This window comes from Capricornis sumatraensis, chromosome 7 (genome assembly GCF_032405125.1).
Source record: "Capricornis sumatraensis isolate serow.1 chromosome 7, serow.2, whole genome shotgun sequence".
In the NCBI taxonomy this organism is placed as follows: domain Eukaryota; kingdom Metazoa; phylum Chordata; class Mammalia; order Artiodactyla; family Bovidae; genus Capricornis; species Capricornis sumatraensis.
The window spans coordinates 87,547,420-87,567,178 of record NC_091075.1 but is presented as its reverse complement, the minus strand read 5'-3'; the positions used below and the strand labels follow the sequence as shown (position 1 = coordinate 87,567,178).

The following is a 19,759-nucleotide window of genomic DNA, read 5'->3' as shown; positions in this document are numbered from 1 at the left end:
TCTTGGAATACTCCTAAGCAATGATTCTTCTATTTACATAATTGAAAACTTTAATAACATTAATACAATAAAGATTTATCTAGTTCACTCTATGATGTTACCCTAAATTATAATTTTTATTGATACTATTCTAGGTTATAACTGGATAATATTCTTCTTAAACTCCCAAAGACATTTTTCCCCCTAGCTTTAGTGAAAACAGAGAATTACCTGTAATGTTAAGTTACAAATGCTCACAATAGCCAAATTACTTTCAAAAATTGTTTTGTGGAAGTAATATCTTCTAAATATTTAATGTAAAAAAGCATCTTCATAAGAATATTGAATTGTATTAAAATATACAATGCTTAGGGATTAAACCAGGGCAGAATCTGAAGCACCAAGACCTCACTCTCTGCATAAACAAAATTGTTTCAGCAAAAGCTATCTGAAGTAGCCATATTTGAACTCAGGACTCCTAAGTACTTGCAACTCACAGTGGAAAGGCTGGGTGAAAATTGTGGTTAATTTCAGTCAATTTCAGGCCTTTCAGTCATCACCCAGCCTCACAGTAGCCAACATGCCTGTATCCCTGGTGTGATTTGTGGTACCATGAGAGGCAATAGAGACTTTAACCTCCAAAAACTGTGTGTCTGAAATTTAATGGCTGACTACTGCCTGTGATAATTGAGGTGAGGCACAAAAGTTGACCACAGTATTTCAACCTTCATTAGAAGATGCAATTTCCAGGAACTTTAAAGGATAAGCTTATTTTTTCCAATTTCCCATTTTTGTCCACTTGGGAGCAAGTCACTGAATTAGGCCTTCAAAAAACAACCTCACACAGTGGAATTTAGAAAGCTGTATGCAGGTCCACGAAAAGGTAATGGTTCATAAAATATTTAGAAGGCCTAAAGCTTTAACCTCAGGCTGTTTCCTGGCAAAGAAAAATGCTTCAACAGTCAAACAAACAAATATACAAAGCAAACCCTACCAAAGGGACAAATCAGATTTCCAGAGTTCAAATCTTGTTTAAAAATCCAATGTACACATCTCAACCAATATCACAAGACATAGAAAGTTAGATGAAAGTATAGCCCAATCAAAGGAATGAAGGGGGTAAAAAAGAAAAAATATAAATTGAGAAAAACAATTTCTGAGGGATGCTAGATTTTGGAATTACTATAAACAAATACTTTAAAAACTCTGTCCTAAAGATGGACAAAGAAACAAAGGAAGACAATGATAAAGAGAAGAAAATGATACAGGGACAAAAGGAGATACAAAGAGAAAAAAATTATTTTTTAAAAGAATCAAAAAGAAATTATAGAGCTAACAGTTACAATAACTAAAGTGAAAAATCCATGGAAGGGGTACTAAATCAGACATGAGTCAAAAGCATCAGCAAATGTTCAGCTCAGTTCAGTTCAGTTGCTCAGTTGTGTCCGACTCCTTGTGACTCCATGGACTGCAGCAGGCCAGGCCTCGCTGTCCATCACCAACTCCCAGAGTTTATTCAAACTCATGTCCATTGAATCAGTGATGCCATCCAACCATCTCATCCTCTGTTATCCCCTTCTCCTCCTGCCTTCATCTTTCCAAGCATCAGGGTCTTTTCAAATGAGTAAGCTTTTCGCATCATGTAGCCAAAGTATTGGAGTTTCAGCTTCAACATCAGTCCTTCCAATGAACACTCAGGACTGATTTCCTTTAGGATGGACTGGTTGGATCTCCTTGCAGTCCAAGGGACTCTCAAGAGTCTTCTCCAACACCACAGTTCAAAAGCATCAATTCTTCGGCACTCAGCTTTCTTTATAGTCCAACTCTCACATCCATACATGACCACTGGAAAAACTATAGCTTTGATTAGATGGAATTTTGTTGGAAAAGTAATGTCTCTGCTTTTTAATATGCTGTCTAGGTTGGTCATAACTTTCCTTCCAAGGAGTAAACATCTTTTAATTTCATAGCTGCAGTCACCATCTGCAGTAATTTTGGAGCCTCCAAAATAAAGTCTGCCCCTGTTGCCACTGTTTCTCCATCTATTTGCTATGAAGTGATGGGACCAGATGCCATGATCTTCGTTTTCTGAATGTTGAGCTTTAAGTCAACTTTTTTCTCTCTTCTTTCACTTTTTCATCAAGCGGCTCTTTAGTTCTTCTTCACTTTCTGCCATAAGGGTGGTGTCATCTGCATATCTGAGGTTATTGATATTTCTCCCAGCAATCTTGACTCCAGCTTGGGCTTCATCCAGCCCACCTTTTCTCATGATGCACTCTGCATAGAAGTTAAATACACAGGGTGACAATATACAGCCTTTACGTACTCCTTTTCCTATTTGAAACCTGTCTGTTGTTCCAAGTCCAGTTCCAACTGTTGCTTCCTGACCTGCACACAGGTTTCTTAAGAGGCAGGTCAGGTGGTCTGGTATTCCTGTCTCTTGAAGAATTTTCCACAGTTTATTGTGGTCCACACAGTCAGAGGCTTTGGCATAGTCAATAAAGCAGAAATAGATGTTTTTCTGAAACTCTCTTGCTTTTTCAATGATCCAGCAGATGTTGGGAATTTGATCTCTGGTTTCTCTGCCTTTTCTAAAACCAGCTTGAACATCTGGAAATTCATGGACCACCTATTGTTGAAGCCTGGTTTGGAGAATTTTGGGCATTACTTTTGCTAGCGTGTGAGATGAATTCAATTGTGCAGTAGTTTGAGCATTCGTTGGCATTGCCTTTCTTAGGGATTAGATTGAAAACTGACCTTTTCCAGTCCTATGGCCACTGGTGAGTTTTCCAAATTTGCTGGCATATTGAGTGTAGCACTTTCACAGCAACATTTTAGGATTTGAAATAGCTCAACTGGAATTCCATCACCTCCACTAGCTTTGTTCGTAGTGATGCTTCCTAAGACCCACTTGACTTCACATTCCAGGATGCCTGGAATGCAAATGTTAACTGGGGACTGGAATGCAAAAGTAGGAAGTCAAGAAACACCTGGACTGACAGGCAAATTTGGCCTTGGAGTAGAGAATGAAGCAGGGCAAAAACTAATAGAGTTCGCCCAAGAGAACACACTGGTCATAGCAAATACCTTCTTCCAACAACACAAGAGAAGTCTCCACATATGGCTATCACCAGATGGTCAACACTGAAATCAGATTGATTATATTCTTTGCAGCCAAAGATGGAGAAGCTCCATGCTGTTGCTGCTAAGTCGCTTCAGTCATGTCCAACTCTGTGAAACCCCATAGACGGCAGCCCACCAGGCTCCCCTGTCCCTGAAATTCTCTAGGCAAGAATACTGGAGAGGGTTGGCATTTCCTTCTTCAATGAGAAGCTCTATACAGTCAGCAAAAACAAGACTGAGAGCTGACTGTGGCTCAGATCATGAACTCCTTATTGCCAAATTCAGACTTAATTTGAAGAAAGTAGGGAAAACCACTAGACCATTCAGGTATGATCTAAATCAAATTCCTAATGATTATACATTTGAAGTGTGAAATAGATTTAAGGGACTATTTCTGATAGACAGACTGCCTGATAAAAAATGGATGGAGATTTGTGACATTGTGCAGGAGACTGGGAGCAAGGCCACCCCCAAGGAAAAGAAACACAGAAAAGCAAAATGGGTGTCTGAGGAGGCCTTAGAAATAACTGTGAAAAAAAGAGAAGCCAAAAGTAAAGGAGAAAAGGAGAGATATACCCATTTGAATTCAGATTTCCAAAGAATAGCAAGGAGAGATAAGAAAGCCTTCCTCAGTGATCAATGCAAAGAAATAGAGGGAAACAATAGAATGGGAAAGACTAGAGATCTCTTTAAGAAAATTAGAGATACCAAGGGAACATTTCATGCAAAGATGGGCTCAATAAAGGCCAGAAATGCTATGGACCTAACAGAAGTAAAGAATATCAAGAAGAAGTGGCAAATGTTAATAAAGAATAATTGAAAGTATCAAGTTTGAGGAACAGAAAAAGAAAAAAATGAAGAAAAATGAACAAAGCCTAAAAGTTGTGAAGATCCATCCTGTGAATTAGCATATTTACTGAGGGAGTCCCAGAAAGAGAGAAATAAGGAGATAGCATACTAAAATAAATAATGGCTTAAAATAGCCCCAATTTAATAAAGATGTTAATCTATACGGAGCTTCCCAGTTGGTGCTAGTGGTAAAGAACCTGTCTGCCAAAGCAGGAGATTTAAGAGCTGTGTGCTCAATCCCTGGATCAGGAAGATCCCGTGGAGGAGGGCACAAAACCCACTCCAGTATTCTTGCCTGGAGAATCCCATGGACAGAAGAGTTTGTCAAGCTATAGTCTATCGGGGTCGCAAAGATTCAGACATTACTGAAGCAGCTTAGTATGAATGAATCCACACCTCCAAGACGCTTAATGAACTTCCAGTTGATAAACTCAAAGCAACCTACATTAAGACATATTATAAGCAACTTCTTGAAAGCCAAAGATAATGAGTAAGTATTGAAAGTAGCTAGGAAGAAAGAATTCATTACATGTATGGTATCTTTAACACAGTGATCAGCCAATTTCTAATCAGAAACCTTGGAAAGACAGTAAGTTGTTAAATTCAAAGTGTTGAAAGACAAAATTGTTAACAGAATTTTATATGATGAAAATGTCCTCAAAGCTGAAATACAAATTAAGACATTCCCAGAAAAGCAAAAGTTGAAGAACATCATTAACATTAGATTTTCCCTGTAAAAAGTGCAAAAGGAAAACTTTCTGGTTGTAATAAAAGTCTGCTAAACAGTAACACAAAACTATATGAAGAAATAAAGATCTGCAGTGATGTGAAATTGCAGTAAATTCAGTTATAAAAGTTAGCATTTTTGTAGTTCTGGCTGTATATCTAACTTTTAAAAATCTCAAAAATTTAATATTTAAATGTTCAGAAACAATTATGTAATTAGGAACACAATGCATAAATATATAAATTATGACAACAGTAAAAGAAAGGATGAATCTATAAAGAAGAGGAGCTATTTTCTGCTATTGGATCAATAGGTCAATGAATAAGGCATGAGAGTAATTAGAAAATATCTTTTTAAATGAATGAAAACACAAGAGACAAAAAATATATGGTGAGAAAGGAGGGCCATAGAAAAAATTTTAATTATTGAATTTGAATTTTAGTAATTAAGTAGTGTTCAACTCTTTTGGAACCCCATGGACTATAGCCCACTAAGCTCCTCTGTTCATGGGATTTTTCGCAAGAATGCTGGAGTGGTTGCTGTTTCCTACTCCAGGGGATCTTCCCAACTCAAGGACTGAACCCATGTCTGCTGCATTGACAGGCAGATTCTTTACCATTGAGCCATCAGGGAAGCCCTCATAGCTTTATGTGACTACATTGAAACATAAGAAAGATCTAAAACAAGCAACCTAAGATTATACTTTAAAGAACTATAAAAAGAAGGCTAGCCGAACCAACATGTAGCCAAAGCAAAGAAATAATGATTATTAGATCAGAGATAAACAAACAAAAATAGGTTAAAAGTAAAACAGGGATAATCAATAAAATAAAAAGCCAGTACTTTAAAAAAAAGTCAGCAAAATTATCAAAATTTAGCTAAACTGGAAAAGAGAAAAAAGAGAGTTGATGCAAAAAATTAAAATTAGAAATGATCTTAGATAAAAAGACTATGAGAGAATATAATGGCAGTGTGGCTCATACGGAGAGTAGAAAGACCCCAGCTTACCTTTTTCCTTAGGCACACTAAAATAGATCCTATTTACAAAGCAATTATTGATGAGAACAAGCAGAAGACAGGCTGTAAAGATCTGCACCTAAAGACATGAAGAAGGAACTACAATTAGATAAGAAGGATGGAGATGGAATACAATCAAGACTCATATCCCCAAGTAGGCTAATTAGCAGAGGTGGTTCCCAAAGACTGAAAGGTTTGATCCCAATCCTGGACTCCTTGGCCTAGGTATTCTGTGCTCAGAATTTAATCCCCTCAGAGCACTGACTTCGAAGGCAAGTAGATATTACTTTCAGAGGAGCCAGTGGCTCACAGCAGTCAATCTGATCTCAGGGAAATTTAGCAGGCAGTGGCTTGAAGCAGGGTGTCAATTCCTTAACCAGATATTGAAACCAGGTCTAGGCAGTGAGAGTCCTGAGTCCAGACCATTAGACTGCGAGGGCCAGTAGCAAGTGAAAAGGCCCTGTCTTCTTAGCTTTGTAAAAATGAATTTCAACAAAGAGACAGAAATTAGTGAAACAAGTGAAGTGTTTATTGGGAGAAAAAAGAAGAGTACGTGTGAACAGACACACATGGGCAGGTTCAGAGAGACAGTTGTGATTTGTGGTAGCTTAAATCACTCTATGGATCATTTCTTTCCAAATTTCATCTGGCTGATATTGCTTTACCTGGCTCTGAGTCTTTATTGGTATAACTCAGAGTCTTCCCCTGTGTATGCATGCATCGCTTAGCTAGGATGGATTCCATCTCAGGGGCCTGTGGGAAGGTTTATACTATCTATTATGGGGTGGCACTTCCTTCCTTTTTGACCCCTAAGAAGACTTTCTGCACATGTGTAATGGAAAAGGTCTCCTTGACCTCAAGAATGAAAAATCTGTGGTCTCTTTATATGAGCAGAACTCAGCTCCTCTCTGCCCCATATCATCTTTATCTTGGATTATTGGTCCACAGGGGACAGACTTCAACTGCTCAGCCTGGGGCCCATCTCTCTGCTGCCTCAAACCCATAACAGAAGGATGCATGTAGCCCAAATAGGGGCACCCCAGTAGCTAATGACAAGACACTGGCTTGTCTGCCTTGTAAAAATGAAGAGGTAACCAGAGGAGGGTACACTGCTTGGATGCACAGGATATCTCCTACAAAAGGTCTCTTCTCCAAGATCAAGCAAGGTAACCAAACTATAAGATACATAAAATAAAACAGAAAGTAAGGTGTCATAAGGTGATAGAAGAATATGGTCAAGTGGAGCAACAATATAAAACTCCAGAAAAAAGAACTAAGTGAAATGGAAGCAGGCAATCTGCCTGATGGAGAGTTCAATGATTATGGTTGTAAAGATTTTCAAAGAACTTGGGGGAAGATTGGATGAACAGAGTGAGAAGTTAGAAATTTTTAACAAAGAGAAAATATGAAGCACCACTGAATAGAGATGAAGAATATAAAAACTAACATGAAAAATACACTAGAAGGAAAAAACAGTATATCAGATAATGTAGAGAAACAGGTCAGTGAGCAAAAAGATAAAGTACTGGAAAACACTGAAGCTGAAAAGAAAAAAAAAAAAAAGAAAGAAATGAGGGGAGCTTAAGAGACCTGCATGACAGCATCAAGCACACTACATTAGTATTATAGGGGACCTGAAGAAGAGGGAGAAAGGGGCAAAGAACGTATTTAAAGATATAACTACTAACCTGCAAAAGGAAACAAGCATCCAATCATAGGAAGCAGAGACAATCTCAAACAGGACAAGTTCAAAAAGGACCACATTAAGACACATTGCAATTAAAATGGAAAAAAAAATAAAGATAAAGAAAAAAATGTAAAGCAGCAAGGGAAAAGAAACAAGTTATGTACAAGAAAACTCCCTTAAGACAACAGCTGATTTTTCAGAAGAAACTGTAAAGGCCAGAATGGAGTAACTTGACATATTTAAAATGATGAAAGGAAAAACCTACTACCAAGAATACTCTATATAGAAAGGTTCTCAGTCAGATTTGATGGTGGGATCAAAAATTTTGCAAGCAAGCAGAAGCTAAAGGAGATTGGAGCCACCAAACCAGGTTTACAGAAATGTTAAGGGAACTTCTTCAAGTGAGAAAGAAAAGGTCAAAACTGGAAATGTGAAAATTACAAAAGGAAAAATCTCATTGGTGAAGAGAAATATACCACAGTGCTAGTAAATCAGCAAGGTATAAGGCTAGCTGCTGCTGCTAAGTTGCTTCAGTCGTGTCCGACTCTGTGCGACCTCATAGATGGCAGCGCACCAGGCTCCGCCGTCCCTGGGATTCTCCAGGCAAGAACACAGGAGTGGGTTGCCATTTCCTTCTTCAGTGCATGAAGGAAGGTTAAAAGACAAAAGTAGTACCATTAAGTATACTCATAATAAGTAGTTAAGGGATACACAAAACAAAAAGACTTAAAATATGACATCAAAAGCAATAAGTGTGGTGAGAGGAGTAAAAACACAGGTTCTTAAAATGCATTTGCACTTAAGAGGTCAGCAACTTAAGATAATCATATATTTTACATATATTTGTATGTATTTTGCCAAGTACAGTGTGGGGAATGACTGTGTAATATTTTCACATGTTGTAACTACATCTATCATGATGATCACTTTGAAATATATAGAAATATCAAATCACTATGTGGTCTAACAGAAACTAACATAGTGTTGTAGGTCAATTCTACTTCAAAACAACAACAACAAAAAGTTACAGAAATTCATAGAAAAATAGATCAGATTTTTGGTTACCAGAAACATGGGATTGGGGAAGCGGCAATAGAAGGAAGGTAGTTAGTAGGTTTAAACTTCCAGTTACAAGATAAATACCAGGATGAAATATACATTATAAACTTAATTAACACTAAGTGAAGTCGCTAAGTCATGTCTGACTCTTTGTGACCCCATGGACTGCAGCCTACCAGGCTCCTCCATCCATGGGATTCTCCAGGCAAGAATACTGGAGTGGGTTGCCATTGCCTTCTCCAGGGAATCTTCCCAACCCAGGGATTGAACCCAGGTCTCCCACATTTCAGGCAGACGCTTTAACCTCTGAGCCACCAGGGAAGCCCTGCTGTATGATATACACAGAAATTTGTCAGGAGAATAACTTCCTGATTTCTCATCTGAGGATTTTTTTCTATTTAATTTTATACATATATAAGCTGATAGATATTCACTAAGCTTATTGTGACAGTCATTTCCTAATATATGTAAGTTGAATCATTATGCTGTACAACTTAAGCTTACACAGTGCTGTTATGTCAATTATATCACAACAAAACTGGAGGAAAAAGTGATATAAAAATTGCACAACAAAATTAAACAAACTAGAGGTCATGGATAAATATCTTGAAAAACTCAATTTACTTAAGGTGATTTTTTTCTCTTATTTATAATAATTTATTTTTACAGCAAATATTGAATTACTTTGATTATTCATTTATATAATAGCACTAACTCTCAATATTATGTTTTTATTACCACATCTGCTTTTACTGTCTTAGTAGAAATCTGACAAAATGGTTGAATCAGAATGTGACAATTGAACATGTCCTATTCAATTACACCTGAAATACCCCTGAAATATTCCCAGTGAAATGTGTTATGCAAATTTGCACCATAAAAATCTATAAATGTCAAATTATACACTTCTTTTTTAAAAGACATTAGCAATATTATTATAAGAATTTAAAAATTTCTCTTCCATTTTTATTGAATGTTATTTAACTCTTTAACTGTCTTTTGAACCTTCTGAAAAATGTGTTGTATAAAAATCACACATTTCCAGTCATCTATAATTGCATGTCTATGACCCAAGAATCATTAAATTAATTAATTTTAAAAAATTATACAAATTTTAAGGGTTAGTTTCTATTTATAGTTACCACAAACTATTGGCTGTGTTCCCCATGTTGTACAATACATCTTTGAACTTATACTCAATATTTTGTACTTCCTACTCCCTTAGGCTTATATTACCCTTCTTCCCTTCCCCACTGGTAGCTACTAGTTTCTTCTCTATATCTGTGAGTCTGATCAAAAGAAAAAAAAGAATTAGGGTGATGGTGGCCTCATAGAATGAGTTTGGAAGTTTACCTTCCTCTGCAATTTTCTGGAAGAGTTTGAGTAGGATAGGTGTTAGCTCTTCTCGAAATTTTTGGTAGAATTCAGTTGTGAAGCCGTCTGGACCTGGGCTTTTGTTTGCTGGAAGATTTCTGATTACAGTTTCAATTTCCGTGCTTGTGATGGGTCTGTTAAGATTTTCTATTTCTTCCTGGTTCAGTTTTGGAAAATTGTACTTTTCTGAGAATTTGTCCATTTCTTCCACGTTGTCCATTTTATTGGCATACAACTGCTGATAGTAGTCTCTTATGATCCTTTGTATTTCTGTGTTGTCTGTTGTGATCTCTCCATTTTCATTTCTAATTTTATTGATTTGATTTTTCTCTCTTTGCTTCTTGATGAGTCTGGCTAATGGTTTGTCAATTTTATTTATCCTTTCAAAGAACCAGCTTTTGGCTTTGTTGATTTTTGCTATGGTCTCTTTTGTTTCTTTTGCATTTATTTCTGCCCTAATTTTTAAGATTTCTTTCCTTCTACTAACTCTGGGGTTCTCCAATTCTTCCTTTTCTAGTTGCTTTAGGTGTAGAGTTAGGTTATTTATGTGACTTTTTTCTTGTTTCTTGAGGAATGCCTGTATTGCTATGAACTTTCCTCTTAGCACTGCTTTTATAGTGTCCCACAGGTTTTGGGTTGTTGTGTTTTCATTTTCATTAGTTTCTATGCATATTTTGATTTCTTTTTTGATTTCTTCTGTGATTTGTTGGTTATTCAGAAGTGTGTTGTTCAACCTCCATATGTTGGAATTTTTAATAGTATTGTAAAGTAAAATAAAGTAAAAACAAAAATTAAAAAAAGAAAAAAAAGAAATAGATTATTTCAACAGACATATCAAATTAAGAGATTGAATTATAAATTATAATAAAAAATCTCTCCTAGAGGAAAAATCCATTAGAGATCACATCACTAGTAAAGTCTACCAGACTTTTAAACAATAAAATAAGTTAATCACTTCCAAATTTTCAAAAAATTTTAAGGGAACACTAAATAATTCTATGAGACCAGATTCACCCTGATACAAAAGCCACATAGAGACATCACAAAACATAAAATTATAGACCATGATTAGTTTTAAATGTAAATATTAAAATACTTAAGAAAATATTTGCAGATCAAATCCAGTAGAATATTGAAAAAGAGTATTCACCATAATGAAATGGTATTTAATTTCCTTATATGAGGATGGTTAAGCAAAAGTAAATCAATCAGTATAATAATTTGATATGAGTGTAATGATCATACTCACAGTTATAGAGAAGAAAATAGTGGCTACCAGTGGGGAAGGGCAGAAGGGTAATATATGCGTAGGGGAGTAGGAAGCACAAAATATTGGGTATAAGATAAGCTCGGGGATGTATTGTACAACATCAGGAACATAGCCAATACTTTCTGACAACTATAAACGGAAAGTAACCCTTAAAATTTGTACGATTTTTTAAAAGTTAATTAATTTAATGTTATTTGGTTTGTAGACATATTATGCATGACTGGAAATGTGTAATTTTTACAGTAACACATTTTTCAGAAGATGCAAGAGACAGTTAAAGAGTTAGGTGACATTCAATAACAAGCGGAAAAAAACAAAACAAAACAAAACAAACAATCATTACAAGCTACACATTAAAGAAAGCTGACAAAATCCAATTTCTCTCATGGTAAAAATTCTTAAGAAAGTAGGAAGAGTGAAAAAAACCCTCAACATGATACAGAGTATTAAAAAAAAAAAATCTAGTATCAAGCTCAATGATGGAACCTGAAAGCTTTCCTCCTAAGATCAGGAAAAATACAAGAATGGCTACTTGCACTGCTGCTATTTAACTTTTACTAGAAGTTCATCACGGAAATGACACAAGAAAAAGAAATGAAAGGCTTTCATGCACATTAGAATGAGAGGTAACACAATGTGTATTTGCAGATGACATGATCTTATACATAGAAAATCTCCAAGAACTCACAAAAAGCTACTAGGGCTAAAAACCAAATTTAACAAAAGTGTAGAATACAAGATTCACACACAAAAATCAGTTTTGCTTATTATGCACACAGTATCAATGAACACACTGACGGTGAAATTTTAAAACTTTCTTTACAAGAACAATGAAACAATTTAAATACTTAAGAATGAATCTGACTGAAGAAGTTACATATTTGCATGTGGAAAACTACAAAACATACAAAATTTTATCATTGTAAGGAATTAAAGAATGCCTAAATACATGGAAAGTCATTCCGTGTCCATGGATAGGAACATTTAGCATGTTAAAACGTCAACACTATCCAAAGTAATCTATAGATTTATTAAATGCCTATCAAAACTCTTTAACAGCCTTTTTTGTCAGAAATGAAATACCCAATTAACAACCTCATATGGAATTTCAAGAACCACAAAGAGACAAACAACATTGAAAAACAAATAAGTGAAAGGACTCATATTTTCAAACATTGTAATTAGAAACATTATAAACCAACAGCAAATTAACAGTGTGGTATTAGAAGGGTAGATTCTTTCCATGGAATTCTCCAGGCAAGAATCCTGGAGTGAGTTGTCATTCCCTTCTCCAGGGGATCTTCCCAATCCAGGGATCTATCCTGGGTTTCCCACATTGCAGGCAGATTCTTTACCATCTGAGCTACCAAGGAAGCCCATGGGCTGTGGAAAACATTTTGTTTTTTCTCAGGAAGTTAAACATGAGTATATCATACAAACCAGTCATTCTAATTCTGGCTATATATCCAAAAGAATTGAAATCATGGGCTCAAACAGCTACTTGCACTCCAGTGGTCACAGCAACATTATTCACAATCATGAAATGACTGGATAAAATGTGACATATACACACAAAGAAATATTATCCACCTTTTAAAAGAAGGAAATGCTGATATGCTACAATATGTACAAACTCTGAGACATAACATTAAGCGAAATAATGTTAAGTCAGAAAGTAATGCATGATTCCACTTAGATTACCAGAGTAGTTAAATCTGCAGAGACAGAAAATAGAATAGAGGTCACCAGGGGTTGTGAAGTGAAGGGAATAGGGAGTTAGTGCTGAATGATACAGAGTTATATAGGGATGATGAAGGCATTTGGGATATTGATGGTGCTGATGGTTTCACAACATTGTGGATTATAATGCCTAATGTAAGTTCTAGTCACACAATACCTTAAAATTATAAATATCATTATATATATTTTATTATAATAAAGACAATACTCGATTCTATATCACTACCAAGTATATAACAAAGGCCAGAGTGCTAACAAGCTCTTAGGTAAATAACATCCATCCCCTTTACCTCTGAAAATTTTGTTGTGAAATTCCCTTTACCGGAATAACCTAGAATTATGCCAATACATAATTGTTTCAGCTAAAGATTGTCTTTTTTTCCTTCATCTTTTAAGTGAGAATTAACCTATTAGTATATAGATTAGGATTATTGTAAGCATTTGAAAATATGATTGTAATGTCAATGGTTTAGAAACATTCATTACTTAATCACTAGGGCCTCATTGCTTGTGTAATATCTGGAGGCATTAAATCTGATTAATTCTAAGTTAACTGCCTCCTTCTGACAGGATATGGTTCTAAAAATCTTCAAATGAAGTAAAGACACTTGCCTTAACAGGTTCTGTGGAAATATGGAGGAAAGAAACCAGAAAATTTAGGAGCCAATACCCGGATATATGAATGGATTCCACAGAATGATCTTCTGGGTAAGACCAAAGAGAAGAAAATCAAACAGAAAAAATAAGAGATAATCTGAATGATTACTCAATAATAAATAAATCCAAAAAATTTGCATTCAAAATAAGAAATAAAAAGCTTGATGGCTTCTTCACATTTCTTCTGGAGTTTGTTAAAGAAAAAATTATCCATGACACTTGTTAAAGACTAAACTGAAGTGAAGTGCAGTGAAAGTTGCTCAGTTGTGTCCAACTTTTTATTTTTTTTAATTTTTAAATTAATTAATTTTTTTTTGTGTCCAACTCTTTAATACCCCATGGACTATACAGTCCATGGAATTCTCCAGGCCAGAATACTGGAGTGGGTAGCCTTTCCCTTCTCTAGGGGATCTTCCCAGCCCAGGGATTGAACTAGGGTCTCCCGCATTGCAAGTAGATTGTTTACCAAGAATCCTGAGCTATCAAAAAAAGCCCCAAAAGACTGGAAGCCCCAAAAGACTGTAAAGAACACTTTATCCAAGACCATCAGGATTAATACTACTGCAATAGACTTTCACAGCAAATCAGAGATTGGACTCAATCTGAGTCAAAAAAGAAAAGTGGAAAATTTATAGATAAAGTAAAGAGTGGATGGTCATTAGATGAAAAATTAATAAGAGTAAACATCACAGACAAGGGGCAGATTCTGGCAAAAACAACTGAATCAGATTCTTGCTGGAGGCAGGCCAGAGCGATCAGGTATCAAATACGGGGATGGTGAAGGATGAATCAACAATCAGAGAGGTGATCAAATATCAAGGTTTCAAGAGTCTAGGGAAACTGATTTCATAGGATGCTTGCTAAAATTAGGTAATACAGAGAGAAAAAAGAAACCCCCAAACCAGGACCTAGTTGAGAAGAGAGTTCAGAGGAGCCTGACTAGACTTTGGTCAAGGATAGAATCTTTTTCAAGCTCTAACACAAATATGGATTGTATAATTCTTCCACTTCTGATATAATCTCTGCCTCTTCAGGATCAGGGTAAAGGAAAGTACCTTTAGATAAGGCTCTCATTACATTTTGTATAGAATATGGCAACACCTTCCCAACTCTCTGTACCCATTTTCTCCTCTGTATCCATCCTCCTCTCTGCATGTTCCCTGCGTAACTATTTAGGGGGAAAAAAAATCTGGTAAACCATTTCATCATCTAGCATATTACAAATGGCTCCAGATTACTATAAAATTACATGCACAATTGTTTTCTTAAACAGGTACTTAATGAACTTGCCTCTGTCTATCTTTCTATCCTGTGCTGCCAACATTCTCACATTGAAACCCTGCATATCTCTCCGCCCATGTCCCATTCACAGAAGCATTTTTTCTTAAATCCCTTGATCCTATTTATTAAAGCATCATCATCCCAATTACTTGTCCAATGGCAGGTACTCTCCATCATTTAACTCTGCACAAATTTTTCAGAGGTTTATGGAATGACTCACTTGCTGGAATCACTAATTGCTGCTTAGCCTGGAATAATCAATTGCTATTTTCTTTAGCACCTATAGGAATTTATATATGGCTTCATTGTACACAATCACATAGAAGATGCTACCTAACTGAATTAATTATTTATAAAGATATTATGGCTTTCTATTTCTAAAACTCTTTCAATTTAGAATACTGATTTTTTTTTTTCTTTTAAGGTCATCCCCAAACCAGAGCTTTTATCACTCACTGTGGAACCAATGGGGTCTATGAAGCTATCTACCATGGGGTCCCTATGGTGGGAATCCCCCTGTTTGGTGATCAGTATGGTAATGTTGCTCGTGTTAAAGCCAAAGGAGCAGCTGTTGAATTATACTTGCAGAGAATGACAAGTTCCGATCTGCTTAACGCTTTGAAGGAAGTTATTAACAACCCTATGTGAGTATAAAGTATACAGTTTTCTGAGAAACATTGGTATTTTAAAAGGAATAATTGTTTCATTCAGTTTAATTTAATACTTTTATATAATTACCAGGGCATATCTAACATCAAATAAATTATTGCCATATACTTTTCAAATTCTATGAAAATATTTACCTATTGTTATGGGAGAATAGATTTCATCCTCAAAGAAATGCTAAATTTATTTAAAACAGATAAACTATTTTTAAAGAGTCACACATACTTTTGCTAATATTATTTTTTGTTCATGTGTATGCTCAGTGCTGAGTCATGTCGGCTCTTTTGCAACCTCATTGACTTTAGTCCACCAGTCTCCTCTGTCTGTGGGATTCTACAGGCAAGAAAACTGGAGTGAGTTGCCATTTCCTTCTCCAGGGGAAATGGAGGTTTTTATATATAAAAACCTATATAATCCAGGCGATCTTCCTGACACAGGGATCCAACCCACATCTCCTGCATTGACAGGCATATTCGTCACCACTGAGCCACCTGGGAAGCCATTTATTATGTCTTTAAAATTACAGATATTACTACTATAAAGAATTTAGGCAATGTGACAGAAATACAGAGAAATAAAGTTGAAAAAATCACATAGCTCTCTTCAGGTATCTATAACCTATTACCAGTCCAGAAATATTACTTCAGATATTTCTTTGTGCTAATTTATAAAGAGAAAAGAAAAAATGTATTAAAATGGGACCAGGCTACAGAAATACAGAGAAATAAAGCTGAAAAAAATCACATAACTCTCTTCAGGTATCTATAACCTATTACCAGTATAGAAATATTACTTCAGATATTTCTTTGTGCTAATTTATAAAGAGAAAAGAAAAAATGTATAAAAATGGGACCAGGCTACATTTTGGGACTTCCCTGGTGGCTCAGATGGTAAAGAATCTGCCTGCAATGCAGGAGAGGTTCGATCCCTAGGTCAGGACGATCTCCTGGAGAAGAAAATGGCCACCTACTTCAGTATTCTTACCTAGAGAATTCCATGGACAGAAGAGCCTGGAGACCTACAGTCCATGGGATTGCAAGAGTTAGATACAACTGAAGCAACTTTGCACAGTATGCTTGGTATATCTATTCCTGAATGGTTTGTTTTTATTAATTTTTTATCTGACAATTTTTTTTTCTGTGTCTCAGAGCTATTGTGTTTTCCTTGTTTTCCTGAAATATATCTAGAGGTATTTATTCATTAAATTCTTGTAATTAAGAAAGACCTGTCTTTTTTTTTTTTTTTTAACCAAATGGTGACAGGGTTTTGCATACTTTTTTTATTTTGGCTCACAATTCTGTTTCTCAGAACTTTCTACATGTATTTCATTATTTTTCTACAATTTAATGTCCTGTACGCTCTATCAATGATAAGTGCACTTCAGTGTGGGAGAATAACCTTCCTCCTCCATCTCCTTCACAAACCCAAAGGAATACTTCCTCTAAGTGAGCCATTAAAAACTCTAAACCTAGAGCCTATTTTACAAAGAGAAAGAACTCAGAAAGAGAAAAACAAATGTATTAACTCATATATATAGAATCTGGAAAAATGGTACTGATGAACCTGTTTACAGGGGAGGAATAGAGATACAGATGTAGAGAGGATGGTATTGTGGACTCAGCAGGGGAAAAAGAGGGTGGGACAAATTGAGAAGAGTAGCCTTGACATACTTTCCTTTTTCACTTTCACGCATTGGAGAAGGAAATGGCAACCCACTCCAGTGTTCTTGCCTGGAGAATCCCAGGGACGGGGGAGCCTGGTGGGCTGCCGTCTATGGGGTCACACAGAGTGGGACACGACTGAAGCGACTTAGCAGCAGCAGCAGCATTGACATACCATCGACTTACTCTCAGCCCCTACTTCTTGCCCAGAGGATCACATCAAGCTTCTTGTTTTCATCTGGAATGTCAGGGCCTTGAAAATCTCAGACTGAAATCTTTCCTGCTGCTGTTGAAAACTAGCTTCTTTTAGCACTAATACTGAACTGGGGAGAGGGAAGGGGAGTACAGGAAGAGTTATTTTCTCATAGCTCTGCCCCTTAAATGCTGCGTCTGTCACTATTATGTTCCCAGCACCACATTCAGCAAAAGAGATAAAAATTCTGTATTCTCAAGTTACATATTCTACATTCTTCTTTCTGAATCTTAATGCTACTTCCAGTTAGAAATTCTCCCCTACCTCCAATTATTATAGAGACTGTGAAATATCCAACAAATTTCAGTTAATAAACTACCATATCTAGAATATCTCAAGAGTAAAAAAATCTTTTATGTATATTCTGTGCTGTTGGAGATATCATTTATGACATAATATATTCATAATTATGTAATATACTTTTAATAGTGTATAACAATTTTAGGTATATCATGTCCTTAACAAAATTTTCAAGTGGCTCTCTATATATTTAATCCTTAGCTATAAAGAGAATGCTATGGAGTTATCAAGAATTCACCATGATACACCGGTGAAGCCCCTGAAACGAGCAGTCTTCTGGATTGAGTTTATCATGCGTCACAAAGGAGCCAAACACCTTCGACCAGCCTTCCATGACCTCACCTGGTACCAGCACCACTCTTTGGATGTGATTGGCTTCCTGCTAGCTTGTGTGGCAACTGTTATATTCCTGGTCACTAAATGTTGCCTGTTTTGTTGTGGGAAGTTTGGTAAAATTTCAAAGAAGAAAAAGAGAGAGTAGTTTTTTTTTTTTTTTTTTTTTTTTTTAACAATTGGATTAGAAACCTTGATGCAATCCATCTGAATTATACCAGGCACTGATTTGAACAGATTCCTACTCTCTTGGGTTCTTGTCCATTCCTCAGCTTATTGAGTCAAAGTTCAAACTCTCACTCCAAAAATATGCCACATGATTTATAATTATGGCTTAAAAGAATCTTTTCTTTAAAAAGAGAGGATAAACAAATAAACATGTAAAAGTTGGTACCATTAACAATGTAGTGGTTTACTTCATTCATTGCTTTCAGTTCAATCAGTTGAGATGCTTGTTGGAGGCTTTATGAACATAACAAGTAATTCTATTTTCAGTACTAACCATATTGAATATTTCCTTAATATCTGACATGATTTTGGGTTCCATATTCTAAAGGAACTAGACAAGGAGTAATGTAGAGCACATTCTAGTCAGAGCTTTCCTTCCAGTCAGGATGATCAGGAAACTCGTAGTGTTTCTACTCATCTGTAAAGCACATTTTACACCATCAATTTTCTTTCATATCATACATTAGGTGTTGTCCCTCTTGAATTGCAAAGCTTTGCTTTGTATTTGATTTGAAGATTGCCCTTCACTTGGGTATTAGTAATGATAATGCTCATTTGATAATAATGATAGTACTTAATTTGTATTGTAACACTTCATAGCTTCAGAGAACTAGTGATTATCATATATTAACATGGTTGTTGGTATGATGGAGCAAAAGTAAATGACTGGAATTTAATACCCATTGTTTCAAAGTAACAATTTTTTAAACACTTATTTTAATTTATTTATCTTTCACTGTGTTATGTCTTCATTGCTGCACATGGGCCTTCTCTAGGTGCGGTGAGCAGGGGCTACTCTAGTTGCAGTCTATGGGCTTTTCATTGAGGTGGTTTCTTTTATTGCAGAGCACAGGCTCTAGGATATGTGAGTGTCAGCAGTTGTAGCTTGTGGGCTCTAGAGTGGGAGTTCAGTGGTTTTATTGAACAGGCTTAGTTGCCTGTGGCAGGTGAGCTCTTCCTGGACCAGGGATTGAACTCATGTCTCCTTCAGTGGCAGGTGGATTCTTAACTACTGGACCAACAGGCAAGCCCTAAACTAACTTAATTAAAAATTTTTTTTCCTATATTAATTTTACTTAGAACATATACATTTGGAGAGAAGAAGCAAATTTCTTAGAGCTACACTGCAGATTCATTGGGGAAAATGCATTTCTCAGAAATACTATTTGCTATGGGGAATGATTTCTCCATCTAAAGAGAAACTCAGTGAGTTTTCTCATTTCTTCCTTCACTTCCATCACTTCCCCTGGTCTTCTCATAAATGGTCCTTTTATCACTATTTACAAGCACAAGTACTTAGGCTTCTGACTAACTAGCATCTGCTGGAAATCTTCAGTAAGCTTGAAAACACAGCTTGAATTTTAATAAAAAGAGGTATCTCTTAAAAAAATAAAAAGGGAACATTCCCTTTCTTTCTTCTCTAATCATACAGGATCAGTTTCGGGGGGTCTGGACAATATTTTGAATTCCACCCAATTCTCCCCTTTAAAAAAGATGTCTCTAACATTCTTTTCTAAAAGTCTATCTCCAAAAAGTTATTTAACATAATACATGA

The 19,759-nt window shown here is 35.9% G+C and overlaps 1 protein-coding gene across 1 annotated transcript in view; it reads left to right on the top strand.

Annotated features, from left to right (window-relative positions):
- LOC138081780 (UDP-glucuronosyltransferase 2C1-like) overlaps nt 1-18,352 on the top strand; it is a 31,443-nt gene extending 13,091 nt beyond the window's left edge. The window contains exons 4-6 of the mRNA XM_068974929.1: nt 13,446-13,533; nt 15,188-15,407; nt 17,845-18,352. Coding sequence (XP_068831030.1) covers nt 13,446-13,533; nt 15,188-15,407; nt 17,845-18,124 — 588 coding nt within the window. The 3' untranslated portion in view covers nt 18,125-18,352. The remainder of the gene's footprint in view (nt 1-13,445; nt 13,534-15,187; nt 15,408-17,844) is intronic.
- Nucleotides 18,353-19,759: the final 1,407 nt, after the last annotated feature.